Source organism: Drosophila teissieri, chromosome 3R, assembly GCF_016746235.2.
Source record: "Drosophila teissieri strain GT53w chromosome 3R, Prin_Dtei_1.1, whole genome shotgun sequence".
In the NCBI taxonomy this organism is placed as follows: domain Eukaryota; kingdom Metazoa; phylum Arthropoda; class Insecta; order Diptera; family Drosophilidae; genus Drosophila; species Drosophila teissieri.
Window position 1 is genome coordinate 28,586,537 of NC_053032.1, and position 12,633 is coordinate 28,599,169.

General features: G+C 42.6%; 2 protein-coding genes across 7 annotated transcripts; both read right to left on the minus strand.

The window, feature by feature from the left end:
• Nucleotides 1-27: 27 nt before the first annotated feature.
• Nucleotides 28-2,207, minus strand: LOC122620285 (zinc finger protein 184). The gene is made up of 4 exons (XM_043797669.1): nucleotides 1,967-2,207; nucleotides 682-1,911; nucleotides 269-618; nucleotides 28-204 (listed from the first exon to the last, which is right to left on the minus strand). The coding sequence occupies exons 1-4, from the start codon at nucleotides 2,144-2,146 to the stop codon at nucleotides 48-50; spliced, it is 1,917 nt and encodes a 638-aa protein (XP_043653604.1). The 5' UTR covers nucleotides 2,147-2,207; the 3' UTR covers nucleotides 28-47.
• Nucleotides 2,208-3,332: 1,125 nt separating this feature from the next.
• LOC122618745 (bestrophin-2) lies at nucleotides 3,333-12,259 on the minus strand. Of its 6 annotated transcripts, none has more exons than XM_043795264.1 (8): nucleotides 11,872-12,259; nucleotides 8,844-9,056; nucleotides 7,709-7,819; nucleotides 6,695-7,451; nucleotides 6,393-6,635; nucleotides 4,792-5,449; nucleotides 4,624-4,668; nucleotides 3,333-3,947 (listed from the first exon to the last, which is right to left on the minus strand). In XM_043795264.1, exons 2-8 carry the CDS (start codon nucleotides 8,912-8,914, stop codon nucleotides 3,622-3,624), a joined length of 2,211 nt encoding a protein of 736 aa, XP_043651199.1. In that variant the 5' UTR covers nucleotides 8,915-9,056; nucleotides 11,872-12,259; the 3' UTR covers nucleotides 3,333-3,621. The 6 variants fall into 6 exon arrangements, with proteins under 6 accessions (XP_043651199.1, XP_043651197.1, XP_043651200.1 ...); XM_043795262.1 differs by having other exon boundaries at nucleotides 6,249-6,635; XM_043795265.1 differs by lacking the exon at nucleotides 4,624-4,668.
• Between the last annotated feature and the right edge of the window lie 374 nt (nucleotides 12,260-12,633).

Consider the following 12,633-nt stretch of genomic DNA (forward strand, 5'->3'; position numbering starts at 1 on the left):
TAATCGCACGTTTTAAGTGAGTATCTAATTAAAGTTTATTTAAATACTTAAGAGTAATCGAGCTCCTCAACCAGCTCATAAAGGATGGCACCATCGGTGTCTTTCGTTGGAGATTCATTGTCATTATCTTGCTTTTTGGGCGGAACTTTTGGCCTGCTACCCTTTACTTTGGAAGGTCCTGCGGGTGTTTTTAAAAGCTTGGACCTGGTTAAAAATGGAATAGAATAATTAATAAACTACAGAGTTATACTTCAATGTTGTCACATACGCCTTTGTCAGTTCGTCCAGCATTGGAAGAAGAGTGGAACGTGTCACTCCGCGAGCTTCCTCTTCGGCCAGTTCCTTGGGATGCGCCTGTCGTTTGTGCGATCGACAATTGGAGCCGTTGGCGAAGTCTCTTCCGCAAAAGTTGCACTTGTACGGCCGGATGCCGGTGTGAAGGATGAGATGTGCCTTTAGCGTCTTGCTTCGCTTGAACGACGAACCGCATACTTCACACTTAAATTGCCGTGTATCTGAGTGCACCAGTTTGTGCTTGTTGAATGTGCGACGGGTTTTTAGCTTCAAACCGCATACGGTGCACTCGTAGATCTCGGCACTGTGCGTATCTAAATGGATCTGAAAAAAGTATATGTAACCAGTTAATCGAATTGCACTGAGTTAAAGTGCATGACAACCAACCTTTAACCTCGCATTGTTTTTAAAGCGTCGCTTGCACTCGGGACACTCGAAGGGACACTCATCTGTGTGCACAAGTTTGTGGTCCTTCAGCCCAGTAATGTAGTTAAAGCTCTTGCCGCAGAGGTCGCAGACATAGGGCTTTATTTGGTTATGGATGCCTTCTATATGTCGCTTAAGTGTTCCCGGGGTGGTGAAGCGCTTTTCGCAGTGCGGACACGAGTTATCTGTCTTTGCTTTGACTCGGACATGGGTTCGGTGGTGGGAGTGCAGCTGGGCGACGCTTGGAAAGCGTAGTTTGCACTGGTTGCACTCTAACTGCGGCAGATCCTCGGCCACAGTGTTGTGAACCTCTTCCATGTGTCGCTTGTAGGCTTTAGGTTTCTTATATGGCTTTTTGCAAATATTGCACTTATACATAGCCGGTTCCTCGGGTATTTCATCCTCCTCATCGGTCACATGCTCTGGGGAGATATCTTCCTGGGTATCCTCGTTTGATTCCATGGACTCTGCGGTGTCTTTCGGTTCTTCAGGTTCTTTTTGCGGATCGTGTTGGACTATTTCATATGTTTCCATGTTGAAATCTGAAACTTGGCTTTCCTCTATAATCTGCGACTCGTCGATATAGCGTTCCTCTGTCATGTGATGAACTTCCACTAAGCAATCTGAAGAGTCATGGGGCTCCACCTCTTCCTCCACAGCTCCAACCTCATCGCCCACAGTGTCAATCTCTTCCTCCACAGTTTCAATATCTTCCTCTACAGTTTCAACCTCTTCCTCCGCAAGGTCTTCCACCTCTTCTTCTAACACCTCCTCCTCTATTCCAGAAATTTGCATTTCCTCGACAATATGTTCCTCCTTGAGAAATTCTTGTTTTTCCTGAAGACATTGTTCTGCCACCAACAAATTTGGCATCATTAGGATTTCACCTTCCATTCTACTGGATGTTACTGTTTCGCAGACTATTGGCTGTTCCTCACTGATTAATTCTTCCTCATTCTGGAGAAGATTTGCTTCCACTGCGCCGAGCATTATATGCTTCCATCCATCGGTGGCTACACCGCACTCCTCTCGAATTCGCTCATAATCCATCAACGGATCAGGTTTTAACGACTGCAATTTGCTGAAAAGGATCTGCACTTTGCGAACCCTCTCGGAAAACTCGATGAGACAGTCCATTAATGTGAAGCATTCGGCACATAGGAAATTGCTGAGCTCATCCTCCCTTTTGATCTGAAAGTCATACTCTTAGTGTTCTGTTTGGAATATGGAAATTTATGGCAGTTACATCGACCCAAAAGTATTTGCCAATGGTCATGGCCATTGTGCTCGTCCAGGAGTTCTGTTTCTCCTCCCTGAAGAATATATTTTGGTTCGTTGGATGCTCCTTGGAACACAGGCGACACCATTGGTGCCAAATTGTTGAATCTCTGTTGGCGGCTTGTGTTTCTGCGATAATAACCGACATAATCAGAAAACATCGAAAATATACTTTCGTTTTGTTTTGATTAACAGCCCTGGCTTGCAAAAACACCAGGGCTGGAAACTACGCAAGCAAACAGGGCTGCGCACTATTCCATTGATTACAGTTTACGAACCACAGGTTCCGGAACTACAGAACAATAATAGAAATGAACTATTTCTAATCATTAAAATTTGTATACCCGTTACTTGTAGAGTAATAGGGTATACTAGATTCGTTGAAAAGTATATAACAGGCAGAAGGAAGCGTTTCCGACCATATAAGGTATATATATTCTTGATCAGGATCAATAGACGAGTCGATCTGGCCATGTCCGTATGAGTGCTGAGATCTCAGGAACTACAAAAGCTAGAAAGTTGAGATTAAACATTTCTTTGATATTTTCACATTTTCTTAAAAGTATTGACAATTTCTATCGGTCTACAGAAAAACCCAGACCTCGTACCCCGCAGCACAGACCACCGCACCACGCAGGCTAAACCACGCACCCCGCAGCCCAGACCCCGCACAGCCCAGACCCCGCACAGCCCCGCACAGCCCCGCACAGCCCCGCACAGCCTCCACACAGCCCCCGCACAGCCCCCGCAGCCCAGACCCCGCACCCCGCAGCCCGCATTTTACATTTCACTTTTTACATTTCACTTTACAAATAATTCCCAACTTGATTTGGTTTAATTTTAGTTAGATGTATATTGATCTACCCAGACCCCGCAGCCCAGACCCCGCACAGCCCCCGCACAGCCCCCGCACAGCCCCCGCACAGCCCCCGCAGCACAGACCCCGCACCCCGCAGCCTGCATTTTACATTCTACATTTTACTTTTTACATTTCACTTTACAAATAATTCCCAACTTGATTTTGATTAATTTTAGTTAGATGTACCTTGATCTACCCAGACCCCGCACCCCGCACAAAACCCCGTACCACGCACCATGCATTTTACATTTTACATTTAGATGTACCTTCATCTACCACGCACAAAACCCTGCACAAAACCCTGCACAAAACCGCGCACAAAACCCCGCACCCCGCACCATGCATTTTACATTTTAAATTTAGATGTACCTTGATCTACCCCGCACCCCGCACAAAACCTCGCACCCCGCACAAAACCACGCACCCCGCACCGTACAAAAACCTGCCCATTTAAAAGAATAAAAGCAAACCGTGATTAATTTACAAAATAACTTATATTTGTAAAATTCAAAAACTTTCTACTACTTAGATATTAGTATTTGTGTTATTAACTGCGTTAATTAGGTCCATCATCACTCGAGCTCGTTTTAGACTTTATGAGCATTCTTAAACTGTCCATTACTTTGCGTACGTCCAATGTCAGCGGCATATACGTCTAGTATATAGTATATAGTATAGATAATTTAGCATAGCAGCTTAGGTGAATTAAATAATGCACTAGACTTAAACTAGGTAAGTGTACGAAACAAAATACTAGGTGTCCTTCAACTGCCGTTGATGGCGTCCTCCGACTTCATCGTCGAATTGGAGAATTGATCTCCTGCGGCCAGAAGATCGGCACTGGATGCCACTGGTTGCAGCTGTGCCTGTTGCACTGCCACATTCACTGGGACCATTGGCACCATCGGCACAGCCGTGGCTTCCATTCCCGGAGCGGTGCTAATGGTTCTGGCCAGATTCTTCTGCTGGCGCATCAGTTTCTCCTTCTCGCGTTCCGCCTTCAGCTTGTCGAAGTCATCGCCCTCGTCCTCGGGCTGCGCAGCCGGATGGCCCAGGAGATCCGTGGAGGACCTCAGGTCCATGTTCTCCACTGGAAACATAGATGGTAAGTGTCAGTAAAGTACAATAGAATTATTGGGATTATACGCAACGTGCAACGTCTACGAAATGGCTAGGACTAATGCTAGGCGGGTACCAATATGAAGTTGAAGTTACGGGCTCATGGCTACCTTTTCTGCGATCGAACATAGCGCAAATTATTTCATTTGAAGGGCCAAGCTGGGGTAGGTAGTCAACAAGTGGGCATTGATTTCAAAAAACTGATGCCAATTGTTTGAAAACTAAATAAAACTAAATAAGAAATTTTACACAAAGATAGAAAAAGATTCGTGTTTTAGGAAGGTTGTTCTTTGTAAATTTGTTAGCTTGAACAATGAACTGAATAAAATAAAAAAGGAAAAAGAAAAAGGTTACCATCAAACAAAAAGGCTATTAGCATTAATGATTTAATTTACTGGGTAGTAATTAGTAATAGTTTAATTATTGTTATTAAAATATATTAAAAATATTTAAGAGTACACAACAATACTTTAAAGTGTTTCGGTCAGTTTTCCATTACAAATAATTAATAAAAAAAGAGCAAATCGGTTGCCAATTACAATTCAAGAAACATAATATTGTAAAAGGGGTAAACCAGCAACGATTACGTAGAAGAGCAAGCTAAAATATTCGAACAAGTTAATACTGCCAATGGATGTGAACTTTACCGGGCGTGACGAACCACCTGAAAACCTGCGGTGCATCGGGCCTCTCTTTAAAAGTTCCCGAATTTGTTGAAAATGAAGATACACAAATGTTAAAAATGAGTTTAAGAAGCGGTTGGGCGCTCTAACACATCCGCTGATTTGGGATGGCAAATGAGATGAGTGACTCACCTGTCTCGCGGCTGGCGGCCTTTTGAGGATCGTACAGGGACTTGGAGCTCTCGCCCACTGGGGAACTGGGTGCAGTGGCTGCATTGGACAGGAGCAGAGGGCTGCCACCCGCAGGAGCCGAAGTACTGAGCAGGGCATCCACTCCGCCAGGTGGATATAGAGTGGGCTCGTACTGGGACTGGGCACGATTGTATGAGGGCGGACGTGATGGGATGTCCACCGGTTCCGAGTGCGCCGGTGGTGGCTGCAGCGGTCCAGAGGTTCCAGCTCCCGACGACGTTTGTGCGAATATGTCCATGACATTGGGACGCGGTTCACTGGCTCGCATGGATGTTATGGTGGCCTGTTCGTCCACCTCCTCGATCACCTGCTGCGTAATCCTAAGACTGCCAGCTGGTTTTCCGGCCGACGTAGCCGATCCTATAACTGCACCCGATAAACTCGCCGAACTGGCGCTGGCCGGGAACTTGTAGGGCTGATCCTGACTGGGCGTGGCCGATCCCGGTCTGCTATCGTCGCGACTGAGGAAACGCTTGAGGGCCGAGGCCACCGTGTTCACCCGGGATAGCGTTCCCGAAACGCTGACCAGCGAAGGCGAGGAGTCCAGGCGCATTTTACCATTTCCAGCTGAGAAGTGTATGCCACTGGCATCATCAGCCTAGTTTTGGCAAAACAAATCATCACGTTAGACATATATTTAGATGGGAGTCAGTAGATAGATTGTGCTTGTTTTAGTTCCGCTGTGCCCGGATTACTCGAAACCATTTAGTGCTCAACAGTCAGTGCAGCAGCAAGCAATTGAAAGTCGTGCAGTGCGAAGTGCAGTTAAAGGCTTAGGCTGTGGACAGATCCTTTAGACAATTAGAATCAAAAGTTAGTATTCACATTCTTAAAGCATAGAGAGACACAAACACCATTCTTAATTTATGGTTAGACTGGAGATAGGCACAGTAATATAAGTATTTGGGTATAAACTAAGTAATGATAGACTGGAAACGTAAGAAAGTAAAAATTATATAAAATGTGTTAGGATACAATCGATTTAAATTACAATGTGAGTACAAAAGTTGTAATGTTAAAGTGTTATTAAGGACCTTCGATATGATAGTTCAAAATATAAATAAATATTACTGAAATGAACAATTGAACATTACTGTGCCTGCTCCTAATTTTAATACACATTCTGTACATCTAGATTATATTGAATATATACCAAGCACCGCTGTAATTCAGAATGCCAATGAGCGAGTTGTGATCCCACAAAAGCAATGTTTCTTCGTGTTGAACAAGAAAAAGAGGTTAGAAATTTAAAATTTTGATTTGGTATTGGATTTGGATTTAGTTTCGACTTGGATCAGATCGCAGGACGAGGGGATGATGAATTTTGTTAACCGATTGAGTGTCTGGTGCCAATGCTTCGTAACGCTATGGAATGCAGCCAACGTTTTGATTCTAACCTCCTCATCTGGCGAGCCCTTGGGAAAATCATAAGTAACGGTTTGGACGCCGGAGTCCGCACCCGGAACTTGAGCTTGACCCGTAACCGGGATCGGGATTTTCGCGTCCGCAGCGGCGGCGGGATCACCATTAGCATTACCAACCATTTCATCGATGCGAACGGACGACATTGTCGATGGCATGGCCGCATTCTTGGGCACCTCGATCTTGGCAGTGGACGGCTCTGGATGATTCTCCCGGAATCTCTCGGCAGCTATTGTGTAGGGCAGCTCGTTGGGGAACACCTCGTCCCAGTACTGATCCTTCAGCAGCTCCGGATGGTCGTGGTGCATCTCGTCGACGATCAGATATGACACCTGCAGATTGCGATCTACCATCCAGTTGACCTAAAGTATACATTTTATTGCAATCTTCACAGAACTGATAAATGTGTTTTTAAGTGTACCTCGAAATCGTCATCGTCCTCGCCAAATGGATTGATCAGCGACTCGGCCACCTTGAGCCAACCCATGTAGAAGAAGAACTGCAGCGTTGTGAATACTGGAAAGTACAGATCCACCTTGTTCAGGTATGTGGTATTGCCCACCACCTTGCCATCTGTCCACTGCTGACCCATGCAGCAGGTAAGGAAGTACGAATATACCGCCAGGGTCACCACTTGGGTGTACACCAGGGGTACACTGATGGTATCGTAGCTGATAAGGAGTCCACACTGACCACGAAACTTGTTCAGCTCATCGATGATGGTCTTCACCGCAAAATCATCACGAATGCGACCTTCCTTTCTGGCCCTAGTTATGATACTGGCAGCCCAAACGATGGGCAGCCAATGCTTCGAAGGTCTGGGAAAGGCCTTGTTCATGGTCTCGATGATGGTCTTTTCATTGTCATTGAGCAGACCCGCTTCCACCAGATTATTGAGGCCGGGGAAACGCTTCTTCACCCTCGGCGAAACATTCGCCAGGACCATCGTCAAGCAAAGGCACACATATCGCATAATGGTTCGCCTCATCATGCGTCCCCGCTCATCCTGGCCGTGGACATTCGAGCTGACAAAGACGGCAATGGGATCTGGCCAGGGAATGGAGGTGTACTGGTTCCACCAACGGGTCATCACAATCGATACATAGAAACCCAGGACGAAGGACAGGGGGATGAGTTCTCTGTAGCTATCACAGTACTGAACAATGGCCTCAAAGGTTCTGAAAGAAAGGGCACTATTAGTAAAATACTTAAGAATAGGACAAGATCAGAGGAGAAGTATAACTGCACACATATATAGTGTGTGATATTTAGCATCAGCTAGTTGTATTAACATGAAGTTGTCTATAGCTATTTTTATATATTTAAAACCATTTTTAAATAGAATTTGAGTAACTCCAAAACTAATATTTAAATTATAATATTATTTTAGGTAGATACCACTTCTCCCTTGATTTCCTATTGTAGTAGTACTCACTCTTTTTGTCCAGGGTTGAGGCCAAAGCGATACACCATGTTGATCGCATAGTAGATGGTCAAGAAGGCGAGAAGATCTAGCCAAACCAGTTTGTAAATGCTTCCTCGCCATCTGAAAAGGGGGGAAATGCGTATTGAACCTTTAAATTTCCAATTACTATTATTACTGCGATTCTTCCACATCAGCCTATAAAAATAGAGCGAACACGTCAACTAATCAGCATATACCGACCCTTATCAGGCCATAATAATAATTTCTGCTACGGATTCGTTCCAGAATCCCCACTTGATACTCGAATCTGGCATTGCATATTTGACCAGCGGCACTGTGTCTGAGGATGATATGTCATGGCGGATCTAACCTGCTGATATGGGCCGATTATTTTGGCCACTTGTTGTTGACACACGAAACGTCATAAAATATACTTGTAGCCCTCGAAATATAAACATTGTTTGCAGAAATGTGCGCTCGACTTGACATGACGTGCAGACGATATTTATAAAGCTTATCAGGCGAATAAAGCGTGATATTGTGGACAATCAAACGATATCTTATAGCCAAGAAAAGGTACTTTTCTGGAGGCAATAACAATATTATATGGTTATTTTTGGGAATTTTTAAAACAAGCGTTCTATGGCAGGGCCAGTGAATCATGAAGGGAGATATCCATTGACCATTACTGGGCGTTATAAACAGCAGCTTTATTAGATCATCAACTATTTAGGTGGCAGCCCCATAGATTACAATCCATATCAGCAATAAATGTAGGGGGGAAGTGCGTAGGGATAGAACTCTACCCCCACATTATTAAATTATAATTCAGACAACAAGCCGTGACAGATGTCAGAGTTATGACTACACGGTTCTAGATTACACACAATATACATATACATATATGATGAGCTGGGGGTTCAGACTGTGGTGGCAATTGCAGTTTGCCATATGAAGGAAAGTGGAAAGTTATATAATTTGCAACAAGTGCAGCACTTGTGTTGCTCTGCTGATTATCCCAAGCAATTCTCCGAAGTATGTCAATGGTCTATAATTAGCAAACCAGCTAACAATTTCGCACATTACTGGCCTAGCATATAGATGATATTGGGTGAAGTACACCTAAGACCTAAACTTCACTCACCTGAGCAGCAATTTGAGAAAACAGCCAAAGCCGCGACAAGTGGCCACTTCACCTGTGTACGTAATTGTCATTGTTCTCTCCTATTTTAATTCCACCTCCAATTTAGTTTGTTTGCAGTGCTCTTTTATAGCTGAGATTGTTGTTCTTCCTTTCGGCTGTCTTATCGCGTCTCGCACATTGTTGTTTGTCGAAAATGAAAGTTCCTCTCTTCAACTGAAATGATATCAGAAAGAACAGAATATTTTATAGAGCTCGGAGTTATGTAATTACAGAGCAATTACTCATGGCAGTACCGGGAATCGGAGACAACCTGTACCGGTAATGCAATTTGAAATTCTAAAATCGATATTTTTTCACAATTAGACATGCGACGAAACCGATGAAGGAAACTCGCGGCACGGAAAACAATTGAAATGCATTTAACATTTAACAGAAATGCAACAGCTTCAAGCTGATTATATTAATTGCCGCCACTTATACAGACGATGCCACAAAAACCCCGATGCATGTTCAGATACTTTTGTGTATATGAATGTATCTGAAAACGCGCTCAGCTAAAATACACTCAACTTTGCGTGTGGGCGATGTCAAAGTCAGCGCTTGAGTGTTTGGGCGGTCTCCATTTGACTTCGAGAGGTGTCTGTGGGGGTCAGCTTCCAACGATTAGATACCAATTAAGCAAGCAAACAAACTCAGAACTACACATCGAATGCCGTTTAGATGCCATAAGTATTGAATTTTCGGGAAATAGCAGGGAAAGTACATTATGTAATGAAACCAAGATGAGCTCATTGAGTTTGTTTTTCTCCATATATAATATATAAAGTAATGAGTTGCCGACCTAAAAGAGAGACTGAAAAATGCGAGAATTTCTGCGAACCGGTAAGCTAATGATCTAAAATCACACCACGAACTCGGCTCCGAGCTCAAATTATATTACCAAGACCAACCCGACCATGTGCCATGTGATCCCGGCCTTTCTGGTGGGGCGAACATGACATCATGAATCGGTCTGTTTACTCTAGAGGTGATCGCTTTAGGTATGCTGGGCAATAATACAAAAATCATAGTAATTTAGTATTAGTATTTACTGAAAATTCAAAGGTAATTCAAAATTCAAAAATAGTTTCATAGAAAGATGTGATTGCAATATTCATGTCTGCATTGATGAGCAATCATAATAAACTTTAGATCATAATAATTGAAATAAATATAAAACAAATGACATATTCTTCTCTGTGTATGCTCGTGTTTAGTTTGATTTATTTCTCTACTGAGTGTAAGCCTTCAAAAAAACAATAAAGTGACGTGGTTTGCTAACTACTAGTTCGGGTTTGATTAGATAGTCAAGGTAGCTCATCGTTTTTAAGGGTTTATTTTATAATATTTTAAATAGGATTTTTAAAGTCTGTTGATTTATCACTCCCTTGTGATCACTTGTTGCTGAAATAGCAAATGTCTGGGCAAACAAAGAGAAATGCGATAGGAACGAGACTTTCAACTGGATATGTAGTAGGTATAAACCAAATAAGCTAATTTATCGTATATATACGAGTATAAACGAAGTAAGCAAGTAAACAGAAGCGGGCAAATAAATAGTTATTTAGGTTAAATAAACAAAGAGTCGACCCTTTTTGTTAGAGTATTGTAACGCGAATATATTTCATAGCTTCTGAGATTTTCATGTTTTTATGCGTATTTTAGCTAATATTTTGACCGCAGCTGTAAAAACTGATCGCAGTAAATAATTTACTGATGCCAAAAGCAACAAAGGCGGCTCATTATTTATTGTTCCCATTTGTATTGCTTTCAAATCGTTGTGCTCAGAGGTTTACCCTTCCCCTTCAGTACAGGGTACTGCCCAGGCCGAACCCTTCTCGGATATTTATCAACCCAAAGTGGCGCTCAAAGTGATAAAGAATCCAGTGCCATTTTGCTGATTCCTTTGTCGCAGACAATTGTTTATTGAGCAAACTTTCGATGCGCTGGCTTCACCAGAACTGACCTCTTCTCTGGGTTTTAATAAGAGTGCTGCAATATTTGCAGTTTTGAATTTCAGCGTCAACATCGTTGACCTATAAAGTCAAATATATCGGTCATGTTTACGGACTGGCCACCATTATCTTTGCCATTAGCATAACATTCAATATTTGTTACACTGATTCTACAGTGACGACAACATTCGAATCCAAATCACCGAGGTTAATGACTTTTTCGATGAACACTTGGCTGCCGACTTTCGAGAGTTGTCAGTGGGCCAGAAAGGCGCGTGGCTAAATTTAAATTATTCTCAACCGAGTGCTCATTGCATTTTATTAAAATTCTTGGCATTGCAGACGCTGTGAGTGGGAAGAAATGGCAAAATTTGGCTGACAGACAGTAGAAAGTAGTGGAAGTAGGTACTTGAATGTTACGAAACAAAAATAATGCTTCATGGTTTCACATTGAAAATATAGTTATTTTTAATAATAATGGAGCTCTGGATTTATTAAAATATACTCTTGTTTATATTTACGTTTTCATTCACAATTTTGCTTATCGCTTTTTTTTCCAAGGGTACGGCTTGATAATAATTATAATTTCGAGCAGCACAATCTAATTGAATTATTTGTGTATAATCATAAGTTACTTTCTGTGGGCCTAATTGTTAGAGCAATAAATTATTAAATATTCCCGCTATGATTTATGATTTTTCCGCTTGGCAATTGTGTTATCTGCACCGCAGCTTATTGATATATTAATAGTTTTCTTTGGTCACCCGAGTAATTTGCGTAGAGATTGCAATTGCAAAACCAAATCGGATGAGTCACGGGATACGATACATATAGCATATCTACGGTATATACCCTATATAACGAAAGGGCTTTGTGTGGATTTGAGTTGAATTTACTTTGCTGTGATGTTGACCAATTTTTGCGAGCTGCAATCGATTTTAAACTCATTCGTGGCGCGTTTGAAAACTGATTTTAGTTGCTATTCCTGGCGGTGCACTGTTATTAAATCGCTCCATGGCCACTTACACACTTACATTTATTCGTGTTGTCGCATGTTGTTGTTGTGGCGGTTGTTGTTACTTTGATTCACAGCACGCAAGCGGTAACAACAATAAAGTTAACAAATTGGCAGGTAGCAAAAACAGAGGTAGAAGGGCTAGTGCAAACACACTAACATGGATTTATGTGCGAGTATTTTCTTCACTTTATTATGCCTTTATGCTTCACTATTTTACGTCTTCGTTGCCGCCGAACTTCTTACACAAACACAAACAGTCGCACTCGCACACAGTCAAACAGAAATACATGGACACAAAGACAGAGCGGCCATTCAACGAAAACCAAAATCGCGTTCTTATGCTTTTCCGAATCTGGCTAGGTGCCCTTTTGTACCACTTCCTTGGCCACTTCCGCGCTCAACGACCGCCAATGTGAAACTGAGACCAACGCCATGCGAAAACCGTACAGCTGTGCTGAAAGTGAGTGCGAAATTCGCGGAGAGAGAGCGAAAAGAGAGAATAACTGGTTGCGAGATAAGCCGAGCGCAGGGGCGAATTCGATGAAGTGGGGGTGGGCGCCGGATGCAAGTTACATCAAGCTAAAATATACATCGAGATGAATCATCAAATAATATAGAATTAGCTATGAGTAATGTTATATTGTATATTAAAATAATTTATTATATACTTTTGTAATTAATAATGTATGTTTATTCACCTGTCATTAGCTGCGCGACTCACCTCAAATTTTACCTGCGTTCTCTAAAAGTATTGCATACTTTTGGGCCTTCTGTGCAT